The 17,943-nt window shown below is 36.6% G+C and overlaps 1 protein-coding gene across 1 annotated transcript; it reads left to right on the top strand.

Annotated features, from left to right (window-relative positions):
* Nucleotides 1–201: 201 nt before the first annotated feature.
* LOC106662248 (mediator of RNA polymerase II transcription subunit 1-like) lies at nt 202–9,507 on the top strand. Its single transcript, XM_014386175.2, has 12 exons — nt 202–458; nt 4,126–4,250; nt 4,316–4,449; nt 4,537–4,672; nt 4,751–4,855; nt 4,921–5,059; nt 5,119–5,305; nt 5,374–5,500; nt 5,574–5,678; nt 5,738–5,918; nt 5,976–6,174; nt 6,440–9,507. Exons 1-12 carry the CDS (start codon nt 428–430, stop codon nt 9,417–9,419), a joined length of 4,449 nt encoding a protein of 1,482 aa, XP_014241661.1. The 5' UTR covers nt 202–427; the 3' UTR covers nt 9,420–9,507.
* Nucleotides 9,508–17,943: the final 8,436 nt, after the last annotated feature.

The following is a 17,943-nucleotide window of genomic DNA, read 5'->3' as shown; positions in this document are numbered from 1 at the left end:
CTATTAAATATGTTCATTACTGATAAGTTATTGTATTATTATTATGATGATGTTGATATTTTTGATTATTTATCATAAGGTATAAGTTAAATGAATTACAATGTAAATTTTGTTAAAATATAATTAGGGAATAAATTATTAAAAAGGGAAATTAATGATAAGTGCGTTGGCCAGCCTGGCGGTTGTAAACACGGCTGCGGCCTCGTTAAGGTTTTCCCAGTTGGTACTCGGTCGAACGCAAAACGGCTACGCCTCGGCTATTTTCCAGTGGCAGTCGCTTTTCTCTTTCCGAGCCGGGGGAATTGAACAAAAACGGAAGTTTGATGGACGGGTGCTTCGCCGCCTCCCGCCGGAAACGGCCCAACGATGGACGCCCCGCTTTCCAAACGGCCGCCGAAATGGAAACTAGGACCGACTAGTCGGCCGAATGGAGGGCTTGATCCCCTCTTCCATCCCCTGTGAGTACGGCATTTTTAGAAAATTCCTCGGCGGATTTGAAAAAAAATTCGATCAATTAGTCAAAATGAGTTTTAAATTTATTGGAAATCGACCGGCGAACGGGCCTTCTTAAATTCCTAGTTGGTTTAAAATAGTAAAACGCCTATTCGCTATGGGCGGTCTTCGACTTTTGTCACAACGTTTTTCACCTCAATCCTCACAAATCTTATCTTCTTTACTTGCCAATTTATTTATTTTACGGCTCGTTTTATCTTATATATAATTGCTTAAGTTTTAGCCTCTTTCCAGCATGTAACATATTGAGACGTTCATTTCTTTTAGAAAGTAAATTCATGGAGGTTTTTCATGAATAAACAGCAACTAGAACCTGTAAGGTTCCTTAATCCTCAAATTATTTAAAAATTCGATTAAACAATCATCCAGAACTGCTAGCCGAGCTGAAGGATAAATTTAGTCCAGGAGGAGAAACCTGGGATTCAAAAAATCCAGACAAAATAAGCGCCAACACCATATAAGCAATGCTATTCCATCTCGTTCATTTACAAATACACTGTGAACTCTGAACACACATGAATTACCATATTTTTTTGGTATGGCTATTCTTGCTTTTTCCATGCTTTTCATGCATGAACACATGGCATCTATGATGATGATGATGATGATTAAGTATGAGTCTTTTGGTATGTTCCAGTCTGCCATGTGAAAATTTGTCAAAGTTTCCTTAAGAATGTAAATTCAAGGTTGTTTTTTTCATGAATAAGCAACCGTAGAACCTGTAAAGCTGCATAATCCCCAAATTATATAAAGATTAGATTATACGATCACCCAGAAATGCCAACCAATGCTGATGGATAAATTTAGTCTAGGTGTAGAAACCTGGGATCTAAAAAATTCAGAGAAAATGAGCTTCAACGCCATATGAGAGAATTATTCCATCTCATTCATTTACAAATACACAACTCTTAACACACATGAATTACCATATTTTTTGGTATGGCTATTCTTGCTTTTTCCATGCTTTTCATGGAACACATATTGGCATCTATGATGATGATGATGATGATTAAGTATGAGTCTTTTAATATGTTCTAGTCTGCCATGGTAAAACTTTGTCAAAGACGTTCGTTTCCTTAATAATGTAAATTCATGGATGGTATTCATGAATAAACAACCCTAGAACCTGTAAAGCTGTTTAATCCCCAAATTATATAAAGATTAGATTATAGGATCACCCAGAACTGCCAGCCAAGCTGAAGATAAGTTTGGTGGAGTAATCTGAAATCCAAAAATCCAGGCAAAATAAGCTAAACACCGTACAAGAAATGTTATTCCATCTTATATAAACTGCTCCAGAATGAACTGGGATATTTGTAATTTGTTCTTATTCTATTAATGTTATTTAAATTAAATGATACATTCTTGGATAAAACAAAATAGAAAATACATACAAATGTTAATCCTCATTTTTAATAATGGATTTACTTAAGAATAGTTAACATGAAGATTACTAAATTTGTAAACAAACACCTTCTCTCATCTTTTCTCCATTTTGAACCGGTTGTATTTTCTTTAACAATGGAATGACATGAATGAACCAGAATTTCCCAATATTATTGTAAGAATGAGTCATCGAGTCACTGGCAAGTGTGTATTGCAAACGCAGTTGATGTTTCTTAAGGCATGATCTACCAGGCTTTACCCCGATTCCGAGAGACTGGAAGTGCCCATAGTAGGCCTGATAGTGGATTATGATGCTAAGGGAGGACAGGAATATTGTCATCGCTACAAGACGGAACCCTTTCCATAGTGCTTGCCAGATCCTAAATTAATTGCAAGATGTTTTGGCAAGGCCATCAACACATTCGTAATTGCTTGTATGAAGTATACACCTTGAGACTACCTGCAGCAACAGCCCGCCGTTTAGCAACTCAGGAGAATATGGTGCTTAGGAAAGAACACTAATTGGAATGCTGTTATGTTTACTGATTTGTGTTTCTGTCTGTATAGTGGTCAGGTTCTGATGAGTCTACTGAGAACAGGGGTTGTGTATAATGCCCCAGGTGGTGTAATGTTCAGGGCTGGAAGAATTTACACTGGAGGACGAACTGGACTCCATATTGTTAAAGGCAAACCAAGCACCAGAGTTATTAAAGAAACAAAGAAAATAGAGGAATACATCCCTGAAATCAGGGATCCCTTTCGCTGGGATTTTCAATTTCTGGATGGCAATGCCAGACCTCATAGAGGAAAAGTTGTTCATCAATGTTCAAAAAACCTGGGAATTTCCCATCTGCCCCTCCCCCACTGTCTCCAGACGTCAATCCCATTGAGCACATTGAATGAGTTGCAGAGAAGGCTTTTCGATCATTATCTGCAGCCAGTTGATCCACAAAAACTGATCACAGCGTTGCAGCATCTACAGAGCAAAATTCCTTAGACAATTAGAAATTAGTGACAACTTTATTGACAGTACACCTAACGGTGCCCAGAGGTTTTAGCTAACAGAAGACATTGTACACTGTACGAATTGCTTTAAAAAAATATTGTGTCCAATAAACAAAATTATGGAATTAATGTTTTATTTTATTTTTCATAATCCCTTAATTACATTTTACTTCAGTAAAAAACAATAATTTCAAATAAATTTTAATACAGTTTTTAATAAAAATAAAATAAAAATGCTAGTGAAAGTAAAAACTACAAAATTGGCAATATCCTTATTCATTATTGAGCAGTTTATTTACAACAAATACACTGTTAACCCACATAATCATAATAATCATCTAAATAAACCTAGTTCTAAATAAATCTAGTTTAACCTAGTTTGGTCATTTATGACCATTTAAGGTATGACTATCCTTGTTATTTTTGTCATTTCACCCTTTTGCCAGGTGATGAACCTGTAATTTGAGTCTAACAAGAAAATCTTGGTCTTCCTATTTTTGTCGGGTTGGTCTCTCAGATGCTTTTTAGGCCACCATTACATTAAGAGAATGGTAAATAGACAATTGTGATCACTAAGCATCAAATATAGAGAAAAAAGAAAATATATATTCAAATTCAGGAAGTGTAAGACATTTTATAATATGTAACAATTTTCTTTGTTTCACCACCCTTTTCAGAAATACATATTACTTCTATAGGTGACAGGTCAATCATGAATCAAGGCCAGTTGCACACAATTTTCAATTAATCGAATTCTGTAATAATTTGAAGAACACAGTAGAAAAATAAATGTTAAAAATAAAACATACTTGCTTTTATAAATTAATTTTATTAACGTAATATCCTTTTCCTCAGTCCAAACTAAAATTCTTCGTAATGTTCTCAAAACTTTCAAGATTGGAAAAGTGTTATAATAACAATTAGTGGTAAAAATATATATTTTAATTGTTTTTAACTCTCATGTCTGCAAGGGATGTATTCTTGGTCCTTTTTACCACTCATACTTTTCTTAATATGCCTACCAATGATCCTGTTTTTGTAGTGTTGTATAATTAAAATCACTTAAACTCTTTCTAAATTTGGGGAGTTAAATAACAGAAATACTAGAATAAATCTTAATTTTGGTCTGCCTATCCTTGTTTTGGTCTGTTTTTATTCAAACAAATTTGTGTTTTTGTTTTATTTCTAATTTGTGCATTAACAACTGCTTATTTTAAACAGCCCTTAAAGGGAGGGACAAGAGCAAAGAATGGCAGATGGAGATGTTGATGGAGAAGTTAAGAGCAAAGTCAAATCAGTATAGATCTTTCTTTGAAAGTTCCAAAACTCTGAGGCTGACTATGCTCGTAAGTATTGAATTTTTGTTTTTTAGTAGCACTTCAGTCTTGTAATTTTTTTTTTTTTAATTTAGGAAAAACGGTATCCTATAGACAACATTGAACGTTCACATCTTCAAAAATGCCTTGACACTTTGCAACAGAACATCAAAGTTACAACACACCAGGCAATGATCGAAAGGCTAGAAAGTGTCACAAGGCAGCTCGGGTAAGTTTTCTCCTTTTCCCAGACATATTTTGTATTTTACCCGAATATGTTTTTATATTATGCAATTTTTTTTTACCACGTTTTCAGTTTAAAATTTGTAACTGGACCGTCTGGGCTTGATCTTTTCATTTCTTCAGATATGTTTTATTTAGAAGTAGTTCTAGAAATGAACGGTGGAGTTAAAGATGTCAAAATACATCATGAAGGCCATGGCGAGCAACAAGTTAGTTTTCAAATTCAGTTTCTTAAGATTTAATATTTGTTATCCTTTGATGGAATTACATGTAAGATAAATTTTTAGAGCTGTGATGAATTGGTAGCCTGCCTGACAAGAAGGGATTTTGCAGATTTTACAGCCCAACTTGAAGGATTTGCGTCAATTTATCAAATAAACGCTGAGAAAAAGGTAGTCGATTTTTACTGTTTTTCACTTTGTTTTTATAAATTTGTAATTTCTATTTGTGATTGAAGGTAAAATGTAAAGCTTATGACGCTCTGACATCATTAGAAACCGATCTTCTAACCCTGGCATCCCTTCACTCTTACATAAACGACACTTTAACAATGATACATCAGTCACCAGTCGGTTATTTGGAAAAGAGAAGGGGAGGTCGGTACAAATGAAAAGTTTATTTGTGGTAAAATGGTCATTTAATTCTGTTTTTACAGGCCATGCGATGAAATTAACATTTTTTGTTTCTCCGTACGATTTACTGGATCCCATGACCCGTACTGTTAGAAAGTTACCTACAGAAGGGAAGCTCGGCTTTGGCCAGTCCGTTTCCGTCTGCATGGAAAGCTCTTCAGCCCACAAACTTCAAACTGCACCTCTAGTCACTATTAACCGAGATAATAAGTAATGCTGTTGTTACATGATAATTTTTAATAATTTATTACAATTTTTTATTTTTTATTTTTTTCCAGTTGGCCCTGTTATGCTCCTCTCAGCCCATCTAACAGCTTGACAGTTACAGGATGTTTTGTATTGACTCTCAATAAACCGATGCCACTATGTCTATCACTTATTAACAGCATTCAAGCTGTCACTCAGGTAAATAGTATACAAATTTCGTTTTCCACTGATTACTATTCTTTTTTTTTAAATTAATTAATTTTTTTTTCAGTTGGAATGCGCAGATGTAAGCAGATCTCATCCGATATTGAGCTTAATCTCACAACATATATCAGAAGGCAAAGCAGACTCGGCAAACGGACGAGGCCTCTTTGTGGTAAGTGATAAAACACTAACAAAATATATAGGTTATTTTATTTACCTTGTTTTTTTTAGAATGTAGGGGACCAACATCACTGTTACTTGATGACTGAAGGAAGGGGCTTAGATGCCGTGTTAGTTTCAAGTATACCTTTTACACATCCGAACCACGTACCCCAGATTATAACATATCTAAGACAGCAGGCCTTGTTCAATGCTGTCGTCGCTAGCTGTGTCAGACCAAATACAAAACAAGGTATGTTTATAAAAAAAAAATTTTTTAATTGGATTTCTGATGTGAATTTTTTTTTAGATTTAGAGAGCATGATCATGCTTGAAGTGACCCCTCTCTCCTGGCAACACCTCAGCATTTCCCTCGAACACCCAGTTGAAGAGAGCATGGCAACTGTCGAGATCGATTTGACAAGCATAGACAGGGTAACGTGTAAAGTTTATACGTCTGGTGAATCTGGCTCTACTTCATCGGAATATGCAACGACAGTTTTTCAAAGGTTTGTTCTGTTATTTTGTAATTATTAAAAATTAAATATTTCATTATAATTTCATTTGAAAATAATTATATGTTATAGTGGTAGATAATTTTTATTATATATCAGAAATCAAATATTCATTTTAATCAATTAACAACAAAATTAAGTGATTTTTTATTTATTGTCATTATTTCTGGACAGTATAAAGAAAACAAACTAGTAGATATGTTTTGGCTGTTTTAAATTTTTTTTCACATTCACAAGAAATTTTATATGAATGTTTCAGATGCCTTTCAATACCCGTTACAATGAGGTCTCTAATAAAACAATGGAATGCCCAGAGTCAGAGAATGACCAATTTTTATAATGGGCTTGGAGGGAGCACCGGAGGTAGTGGACAAGGCGGGAATCAGGGTGGGAATGATTTCACCCCGGATGTGAAAATTAAGCTAGAACCGGGGTTAAGCTTGGTACACCAAGGCGGTTCTTTTGATGATTCCCCTGGTGGCGGCTTTGACAGTTTTTCATCTGGCCCGATGGAAACTTCCGAGCTGTCTATAAGCCAGACTTCGATATCGTTTCCTGATCTCCAGGGAAAAAACTTCCTTGGCCTACTTGATACTGGAAGTGGAGGGTCTGGGATGGCAAGTAGCGAACGGAAAAAAAGGAAAAGAAGATCAGGCGATATATCTTGGAGAAGCGACAAGGACAGTTCTAGTAATGATTCGACTCCTCTGGGAACACCGACTTCCCGGGAGCCAGTCGAACTTCCAACACCTACTTCTAGTTCTGGGTTAGAATTTTCAACTCTCTGTGATCTTGAGAACTCTACAACTTGTGATAAAGCTTCAGATTTAGATATAGAAGAAGTAATTATTGGTAACCCTCCTGAAATTGAAGATGTGGAAGAGATTTTAAAAGGTAATATCAAAAAGGTAAAAAAGTCAAAAGACGAAAAGAAATCAGCCTCGGATATTCTTTTTGACTTGGAGAATAAAAATCTTGTACCCCCTTCAGTTTCCATAACGCCAATATCCTCGTCATCGATGACAACTCATAATTTCAATTCCATACTTTCTGGAATGGGCTTAGAAAGGAGACCGGGTATTGAGATCATTCCAATTTCTTCAGCAGCTCCGGCCCCGACACAAAGTTCTATTACAATAACGCCTATCTCGTCAAAAAACGTATCAGAGGAACGGTCAAAAGACCGTAAAAGCAGCAGAAGTAGAGAAGATAAAGCCAGGACGGATAGGAAAAGAAAGAGAAAAAGAGAAGACAGTCCCATGGGCCCACCGGAAAAAGTACCCCCGAAGCCAGACCCTTTATCTAAACCTGTTTCAGTCAGTATTAAACCAGCGGATTCTTCATCTCCGAGCCCTTCTTCTCCAGCATCGGGAAACATTAGAAAATATTCTAGTAGCCCGACCAGTTCAAACCAATTAGTACTAGTGGCAAAATCAAGTCCCTCTAGTGCTTCCAAATCTTCTAAACAAAGCCCAAAACATTCTCCCGCTTATGGTACATCTAGTCCAAAAAACAGTTTAACTTCTAGTCCCAAGCATGGGACTTCTTCTCCAAAACACCAGTCATCATCTTCGTCGGGTAAACCCAGTCTTTCGACTTTAAAATCAGCTGTGAGCTCACCTAGCAAGGAGAAAAGCAAAAGTAAAGAGGGCAAAGACAAGGACCGGAAGGGTTTTTCCTCAGGCCATTCCAGTCCTAAATTAAAATCTTCCTCTGTGAAAATCAAACAACTCGATTTGACGAACATTGACGTGCCTCAGTCGTTGCAAACAGGGGGCACCACACCTCCTCAGACAGGAGATGGGGGTAAGTCCTCCTCAGGGCAGTCAAGAATCAAAAAAAATTCATTATCCGCAGTAATTGACAAACTCAAGTCAGCACAATCTTGCGGAGAAGGAGAAACCATTAAAGAAAAAAAGGAAAAAAGTGGCGGCGGCAGCAGTAGTAGTTCGAGTAAATCTGATGTAAAGGCAAGTACTACAGGAAATAGTGGTAACAACAACAACAATAGTGGGAGTGGTGGAAAACCTGGTGAAAACAAAACAGGTGAATACATGGTGAAACCGAGTTCTGATGGTATGAAAATAACAATAAACAAAACAAGAACTAAAGATTCAAAGGCTAAATCATCATCTTCATCATCGTCTTCTGGATCAGGTTCACCAAAAACAGTCAGTTCGAATAAACCTGGAGCTTCAAGCAGCAGCAGTAGTAGTGTTAGAAAAACTCATACTACAAGTCAGAAGAGTAGCTCACCTGGATTGAAATCTTCAAGCGGATCTTCATCTAGTTCTTCAGCCTCCTCTACATCTTCAACATCATCTTCTTCCTCCAACTCTAGTTCTAAAAGATCAGGCTCGTTAACCAGTTTGCTAAAGACATCTGGAAAAGGTGGCAGTTCTCCAAAGACCTCTTCGGATCAGAGTAGAGTAAGGGAAAAGCCAAAATCAAAGAGTTCTTCTGAGAAGTCAGTCTTCTCTTCGTCAAAAACTGATGCTAAGAAAATGAGCCCACTCAGAGATGAAAATGATTTCAAAAATCAAACCTTGATTGTAGAAGGGTTCATAAAACAGTTGGATGCGAAATATCACATACCAAAATTATCAGCAAGAAATTCTAATCAAGATGATAAAAAGGAAAAAACAAGCAGTGAGAAATCTTCGGATTCTCCAAAGGAGAGGTACCAAAGGAGTGAAGACCAAAAACCAAAAGGCACTTCCTCTATTTCTGTATTGAGTCCAAAAGTGTCCACTAAAGGCACAGAAGGTGCAGAGACTTCTAATATCTCAATCATCCCAGTAAAATCGACAGAAGATGCCGGCTCGACGGATGACACACTCAGTAGTCTTAAAATTGAGTTACCCATATCCACAATGTCATTTATTGAGCAGCAGCCTCCTGAGTTGATTAACGAGGAAGATTACATTTCAAGGCCTCTTTCCTCCAATTTGCCTTGCACTGTTCAAGAAGCGGCTGAGATGCTTTTGGACTTTTCAGCCCCCGGCAAGGGGGATAAGCTTATGATGCTGAGGAATACACCGCCGCCTCCACCATTACCTCTTCCCCCTCTGCCACCCGCATTTCCAGGTTCGCCATCCGTTTCTGTTCACATTGTAAAATCGCCAGCTCCTGTTGGCAGAGATCTCCCAAACATGGTCATACCATCTCCACATTCGCCTTCCTCTTGTATCACTGATGACGAACTTATGGACGAAGCAGTCGTCGGGATGGGAAAGTGAAACTATAATAAGAACATGTTTGTGTTAGCTTCTTTTAAATACTTACATGTTTGCTTTAATGTACGGAAAGATAGATAAATCAATTTTTTTTCTTTTATTTATAAAACCCCACCTTACCTAAGGATATAACGACGTCAAATTTTGTATTTTCTGAACTGCTTTACTTTATAATTTATTTTCTTACCAGGCAATTTTGGGTTGTAAAGTGAACTAATTATTGTATACAGATACTGTTGACTTGGTTTGTAGCATTGGACCACAATTTTCTCTATCATATGTTAATAAAATAAAAGTTCTCTATTAAAAAATAATAATTGTTTAAATACAGACTTTAGTAATTAATGCCCTTGCTGCAGAAAGACAAATCTAAATGTGAAGTATTTTAAAAACTTTTAGAAGAAGAATTTTAAAAATAAATTTTTATGTGATTTTATACAAATTGTTAGCATTGTAGCAATTGTATATCAAAATTGCCTTGTAAAATAACGCCCCCTCTGTTTCCAAAGTTAGTCGATGTGTGCCTTTCTTTGATCAATATAATTAGATTAAGAATAATCGGAAGAGGACCCAAATTTATTGTACTATGTGTGTAGATGATCATTATAATTCCACTGTATTTATATAGGTGTATATTTGTTATTAATTTAAAAAAAGAAAAAAAAATGAGATAAGATTATTTAAGTTCCATTATATAATATATATATTTAAATAAAATCTATAATTGGTACAAAATTAGTTTTATTACTTGTTAACTCCACATTAATGTACGGTTTTATTTTTCAATGGAACATTTATATCAACGCCCGTCTGCCAAAATACAATTTTTTAAAAATGTTATATTAAATATGTCACCATTTTTACCTTTTTATAGCTTTTCCAAGCTAAACTGTTCCACTGCTGCACATTTTTATTGGATGTGGGTTGATAAAAGGTTAAACAATAAAAGGAGTTGCCCTTTTACAACCTTGCATAGCACTACTCCGCTAGACCTTTTAGCTAAGCTTAAGACTTTTTTCAGAACCAAAGTTTCTTTAAATTGTTTTATTTGTACTGTATACATATTATAAATGTGATAATAAATTTTTTTTTCACACGGTCATGACACTACTACGAATGCTGGCACTCAGTGTGAAGGATTAAGGGGCTAGGAGGTCACAAGGCCATCGTCAGTTAAGGCAACGTAGCGGGTTCTTGGATGGGAATGTGTAGAAAGTGCATGGGCAGTACGGCTAGGATGGATCAAGAGGTTGGTGTAAAAATTTTGGAATCAGGAACAGATCAGTAAGTTGACAAAAGGAATGGTGAGGTCATTGGGGATAGTGACGTTAGTGATGTAATAAGGAACTTTGAAAATTTGACAGGATTTTTGATTGGATGCACTGGATTGGATGGCTTGGCAGAAACCCACAGTTCCACTCTGTATGTCCAAAGTGGTCGCAGTAAAGAATTATATAATGTTAGTTTAGTTTTGACAGTCAACGCCGATTTTGACCCTCATAGTTGTCCAATTCTTCTGTTGAGTTGTCTTTTAGGTCTTGTACAGGGATTCCGACAGTCTACCGTTTAGGTACAGTCCTAAATATTTGACTTGAATGGAAGTCTGTATTTCTTTGTTCATGTATAATATAGGGCAAGACTGTTTTCAATGTGAACATGCATTGAGTACATTTTTCTCCATTCAGACTTGTCCTCCACTTTTTGCACCAGTCTTTAATAAGCTCAGGGTGTTCCTGGATGTTGGAGGAAGCTTGGATAGTATTCGAGGTAGATCATCCACCGTAACGGCATTAGGGTGTATGGGTAGGTCAGCAGTATAAATTATGTAAAGGATGGGACCAAGAATGGTACCTTGTGAGATCAATTAATACCAAGTACCAATTAGGTAATTGCTTTTATTGGTACCTAGTTATCTGCTATTCTTTTATTGACAATACCCAGCTGTTGAGATTACTGGCACATTGTTCAATAGTCTCTGCCTGAAAGACAGTATCATGTTAACCAAGGCTTGTATGAATTCTAGTCCTTGGTTTATTTCCATACCAGCTTCTATTCATAATTAGAGACATATACAGTATACAAGGCATTTGTGCCAACTGCACCTCAATCTTAGTTGCTCTATTGTGCTCCCCTGTTTTTTTTATAACTCACTGGCCAGCTTAAGGTTGTTAATCAACCTCCATAGCCTTGTTAACATCTCCTTAGTGTAGGATCTTGCTTGTAGCTTTTTCTCTCCTGGATGCAAGAATCTGCACCTTCACAAAAACATAAATCTAAATCTGTTCTGTGGTTTCCTCCTCTTCTTGGCAATATCTGCATAGTGTTTCTTCTGTATGTACTCCTATCCGGTGCATGTGTTTCTTAAGTGGCAGTGCCCTGTCACTCTGTCAGGAGTCAAAACAGAATCCTGGATCGGTTGCAATTGCCTTCCAGTAATTCCATTTTTTTGGGACTTTTTTCATACGTCAATCGAATAAGATGATTATTCAGAAATCGTGAGATGCGGTCTGGTGTGATATAGGTTTCAGAAAAACATTTTCTTAATCGTGCCAACGTTTCGATCTTTATTGAGATCATCTTCAGGGCTCAAAGTGTTTGTCTTCTGTGTAATTGTGCCTTCTTGAGTGTCGTGTTTAAAGTGCCATGGCAGGGCAAAAATGGCACAATTACACAGAAGACAAACACTTTGAGCCCTGAAGATGATCTCAATAAAGATCGAAACGTTGGCATGATAAAGAAAATGTTTTTCTGAAATCTACATCACACCAGACCGCATCTCACGATTTCTGAATAATTATTAATTCTGTATTTTATTTTTATTTTATTTATCTGTATTTTACTTTGCACTTTGTAAGCCTCCTACTGGTTTTACAAGTTAATAGCTTGTAAATAAGAAAAAAGAACTTTGGATATGACTAGATATTAATAGGAATGCATTGATAGAATTGAAAGCTGAGAGAAAGAAAATTGATCAGAAAAAGAATAAAAAATTAATTGTTTTGATTTTTCCAGTATTTGGGTTCTTCCCTAAGACGTACAGGTTGCATCGGACGGTACTAAGGGATGGCCATAGGGTGGTTTAATCCTTATTCAACGACCCCAAACCTCCTTTCTCCCGCGTTTATGTCCCCCTCGGAGAAAGACAAGGATCTGTCCAACTGTCGGGTTTTAGAAGGGAGATCTGCCTCCGACTACCCGGAATCTGAGCCAAATCTCCTAAGCCGGTGCATAAATCGTGTCAGTAGTAAATAACTCTGGGGATCAGCTGAAACATAAGGTGCTACAATGGGTAACAGCCCGCCAGGTAAAGAACACGTGGGATGCGTTAACCCGGTTGTTCCGTTTGTACGAGGACCTACTTGAAAAATCCTTTCCATAAATTTCTTACGGAACTCACAGAGAGAACTCAAGTCAGTACAGTCAATTAAGGAACTTGAAGACGAAGTAACTCTCAAATTCATTGATTAATGAAAAATCGTACAATTTAACAAGGCCCTGAGACATTAGTAGGTTTATTTGTGATTGACTATTCAACCTTTAAGAAAAGGTTTACGATAGTTCTTATAATAAAAAAATGGAAAAAATATTGAAGGTCTGAAGGTGATCAACTCCTAGTTGGTCGTTTCCCACCTTTTTGGTCCGCCCTTCATCGCTTTTCTGAACCGCCAGAGTTTCTTTAGTCTTTAAGGTAGGTTTGAGATTTACCTTCATAAGAAATTTAATTTCATTCATAATTGTTGTATTATGATTATTTGGAGATCGTGAGATGCGGTCTGATTGTCGTAGATTTTAGAAAAACATTTTCTTTATCGTGCCAACGTTTCGATCTTTATGGAGTTCATCTTCAGGGCTCAAAGTGTTTGTTTTCTGTGTAGATGTGTCATTAATGAGTGTCGTATAAAGGGCGCACACTCAACCCAATAATGACACATCTACACAGCAAACAAACACTTTGAGCCCTGAAGATGATCTCAATAAAGATCGAAACGTTGGCACGATTAAAAAAAAATGTTTTTCTGAAACCTACGTCAATCAGACCGCATGTCACGATCTCCGAATAATCATTGACTAACGGTCACTCAATACCACACATTGTTGGGTTTTTGGAATGCAACACCGCTGATGTATATGTGAAATATTCTATTAGGCTAGCACAGCGAGGACATGGAGACAAATGATCGGAAACATCCAATTTACACATGTAAAGCATTGTTTATTTGTAGTTTTGAAAAATTAATCTTTTATCGAATTTTTGCTCTTGACATTTTGTTTTATAGATTGCTATTTGGTGAATTCAAAATTTTCCATATAAATAATGGCGTTATTTGTTTAAAGACTTAAGAAAGGAAATATTTTCGAATTTAGCACTGCTTTTATAAAATGTGCCTCCGAATGGTTAGTAGTTCTAGATATTTGCTTCAAATTTTTAAATTTGATCAAATTATTTCATAAAGTACGGCATAAGAAGGAAGAAGTGATGAGCTGTCATTGAAATACAATAAAATTATCATCTGTAAAACGTTGAACAGATCTTGACTTTTAAATTTTATAAAGATATTCAGAAAGTTATCATTTGTTTATAAATTACAACATTTGCAAAGCAATGACGTCAAACAACAAACCTCAAGGCATATTTATTGGTTTACAACACAAATCGTAGAACAATGACAAGTCACGAATGAACAAGGGAGACTAGTTCAGATCATAAATTGCATCACGATTTTTTAAAGAGAGTTTTTGGTTCGGTTTGATTGATTTATTTCCGTTTAATATACAAGCTTATTGAACAAACGTATTAGGAAAAAGGTCCTTTCGAATGTTTCCAACCGGATTTTCGTTACTGAGCTTGTTTCCTTAATATTTTTCCCCGCCGGTCGAACCCGAATCGTCTATTGGCGTCAGTTCAGTTCTTCGGTTTGTTTATAAATAGGTGGCGAAAACAATATTTTCTACCAGACTCCGTGAACTACATTTGACCCGAACCATCACCCGAATATAATACTGGCCTGGTAGAAAATGCCGTCACGTTGGAGGACGTTGGCGTACAGTTATGCTTGATGTTGTCTCGCCAGGACGTCCCCTGTAAAAGGTCGATCGAAAAATGCCAGATTAAAAACTAAACCACCAACCATCAGAACTGCAACGATAATGAGAGTAGATTTTAATGTAAATGGTTGATGGGTGTAATATCTTGATATATAATAAATTTTTGATTTTTATGGCTTAAAAAATATGTTCAGGAGAGTTTATAAAGAATATATATACACACCCACACACCCTTCTCACTCTCTCTCTCTCTCTCTCTCTCTCTCTCTCTCTCTCTCTCTCTCGCACTTTCTCTCTCTGGTGGTTAAATAAAACGTTTAATCAATCAATCTCCACCTCTCCCACTCTCAATCTTTCTCTCTTTCTCTCTCCCTCTCTCTCACTCTCTCTCTTTCTATTCGTCACGCTGCCTCCTTNCAATTAATTAAGGTTTTTAGTTGAGATGAAAAAAAGTTAATGGCACGAGCGGGATTCGAACCCACGATCTTCGGCTAGATACGCCGCTGCTCTGCACTTGAGCTATCGTGACCTCGATCCACTCGTACATCAACTTCCTATCTCAACCCCACCTTATGAGTTTTCCCTCCTTTTTGCCATTTTTCAAATGTGTAATCGGATTGGATTCTCGACGACTCAATCTCAACTAAAAACCTTAATTAATTGTAATGTATTAATTGGTCAAGCGGTCCACGAAATTAGTGAATTAAAATGAAGTACACTTCACTAAAGCTCTCCGTGGCCATTTCATTTGTTTTCGATTAATTGTAATTGTTAATTACTTTAATTTGAAATAGGGAGAGGGAAGCAAAAATAAAAGCCGCGCGCGCACACACACACACACATTTGGGAAGTCCATTCCAAGTTTGTTTATTTTATTTGAGCAGTTTTAGCGCCTACTTTTTCAAATAGATCAAATGGATTGTCTAATTTGTATGTCTTTACGCGGGTGTGTATGTGAATGCGGTCGGTTAAGTTAGCTTTGTGTTTTTTGTCTGCTTTTGTTTTTGTGCGTATTGTTAACACACTGAAGAGAGTGTGATATGTTAATACACTGTTGTTCTACCCACAGGGACACCTACCTTGTGGGCCCAGGCCAAATCCTACCATCAACCCTTGTGCCTGGGGGTAACCAATGATGGAGGCAACATTCTCTATTACATTCCCTGTCCTTCCTTACCACTTTCCTTTTCCCTCCCCCCCTCTGCTTCTGCAGAGACTTTCCGGGTTACTGAATCCGCAACGGGTGCATCAGTAGGGGTTCGTATGAACTCCGGGTGGGCGATCAGCCTCACCTTAAAAATAATCCTGAACCATGGGGGTAGAGTATCCAAGCGGCTCTACTAATTGAGGTTGGACTCGTGGTGGTCGCGGTTTGTGAACAAATTGTACCTTAGCTGGAGGGTACCGGCCAACCGGAGCCAGAGATAGAGTGCCTCTATCTCTCCGAGGGTGGCGAAAGGCAGGGCTTGCCGGGAACCACAAAACTGCCTTTTTCAAGTTACATTTAAGGATGTGCTCTTTTCAGAGCACTTCTGAACTTGGTTAACATTGCAACAAGATGGAGATAGCAATGTTTTAAAATCCAAATCTACATAAAATTCAAAATTTATTATTTCTTTATTTTATTATTTTTTTATCAGATAGTCAAACAGCTACTAAAGCATTCGCATGTAAAAAGATCACATTAACAGTAGTCAGCGATGCATCCCAAAACCTGGAGAAACTTAACAACCTGATTGAGATACAGGACACAAAGGAATTTTGTAATAGCTGTAAATTTGTAAATAAATTGGCCAGAGGAAGTTCTGCAAGACCACATATAAAACTTAAAAGTATATTTGGGATGACAAGAAAGAGATCCTCCATATCAGAATGTATCCAAAAAGAACAGGAGAAGTTGTCAAACTCTAGAGGAGCCAGTCACAGCAAACTTATGATAAAAAAGCGCTCACAAAAACTGACACACTCAATGCTACAATTAGAGAGAGCAAAATTTAGAAAACTGATAAGATTATACACAGGTGACAGGCATCTAAGAAAATATCTACACAACTTGGATGCATTCAAATATGACCCCTTTATAAATTATGCAATAAGGAGGAAGACTCAACGATACCTAACATGGGATACAAAGAAAACCTAACGAAAGAAATTGTAGTAACAGCAGACAATACTTCTTAGGAGAAGGATCAAGTCGATTGCACTGAACTATTGTAAATAAAAAGAACAATAAGCCAGAAGGTTGCAGTTCTCGGGGAGCATAAAACTTTTCAGTCTCCATTCATCATCATCATAATGTCTTTGCAACATAAAAGGATAAACTGTAATGATAATTGGCTGACATCACCCCTTTGTGTATGGAATGCTTAATTCAATACAATAAAATACATACTTTATTCTATATTATAAGTGGAATAAACTAACTACATTTTTGTTCTTTTTTTTTTTGGAAAATTGTTATTATTGTTATAGAAGTAGTTTGGTTTTGTAGGTAGTGGTCAGAAAAAGTGGTAGATTGTAAATTAGAAAGTGCACCTAACCACTCTGATAAGAACTACCATTTTTTTTTAAACTATTATTAAGGTTAATTTTAGGAGGAGGTGGGTAAAAAAAGTAATATTGAAAAGTTGGAATTTTCTTTACAAAATGTTGCATTGTTTAGGTTTTTTATCTGGAAGTACGTTATTACTAGCACATGTTTCAGTCTTGCAGTCATGGAATGCTATGTATGGGGGAGCGGTTTCCGCAAGGTACGGAAATAAAACAAAAAATACAAGAAAAGCGTCACTTCGTAACAATTCACGAAAAAAAGATATATTGTGTAAACTCAAGGGATTTTCGTGAGTGGCTCACATGAATTTCAAATAATCAATGTTTGCAGACGCGTGAATGCAGTTACATTTATCCCAGAGGCTTTTTTACATTCTTTGCTGAACATGAAGCGTCGTTCTACCGACATGAATCTCAAATTTTTACATAATCTCTCTCTCGCTGTCACTCTCTCTCTCTCACTCACTCACTCACTCACTCACTCTCTCTCTCTCTCTCTCTCTCTCTCTCTCTCTCACACACACACACACACACACTGTCTTGTCATTCAATATTATTAGTTATATATCTAACTAATAAACTTATTAATAACTATTGATTCTGTTGTATTGTAACCGTTGTTGTGTGCTGCTATTAAGAGGGGCATAAACAGGTATATTAGACCTTTTATCAATCTGGCAATCAATCAGTAAATTCCCACACGCTCTAAAAATAGTAAAAAATAATTTAAATATCACCATGGGTATGAAAGTGAGTACAAAAAAAAACATTTTTTTTCGCATCCAAAACGTGAAAATATGCTATCTGTTTCTACTTTTTAAACTCATTGGAGGTGGGACGGCTGTAATACGCTAGTCCTAAATACTAATCCTTCTAATAAAATTTTACTATATTTTGTGGAGGGAGAACTGGAAAAATTTTGTATCCGACA

This window comes from Cimex lectularius, unplaced genomic scaffold, assembly GCF_000648675.2.
Source record: "Cimex lectularius strain Harlan isolate CLEC.00 unplaced genomic scaffold, Clec_2.1 scaffold51, whole genome shotgun sequence".
In the NCBI taxonomy this organism is placed as follows: Eukaryota; Metazoa; Arthropoda; class Insecta; order Hemiptera; family Cimicidae; genus Cimex; species Cimex lectularius.
The sequence above is the reverse complement of the archived record's forward strand: the minus strand, read 5'-3'. Positions and strand labels throughout refer to the sequence as shown.

Excerpts from the sequence above, each read along its gene's own strand:
- LOC106662248 (XM_014386175.2), top strand. The coding sequence starts at position 428 with ATGGAGGGCTTGATCCCCTCTTCCATCCCCT. Across the intron at positions 4,450-4,536 it reads AGTGTCACAAGGCAGCTCGG|TTTAAAATTTGTAACTGGAC; the intron begins GTAAGTTTTCTC and ends CCACGTTTTCAG. Across the intron at positions 5,501-5,573 it reads GCATTCAAGCTGTCACTCAG|TTGGAATGCGCAGATGTAAG; the intron begins GTAAATAGTATA and ends TTTTTTTTTCAG.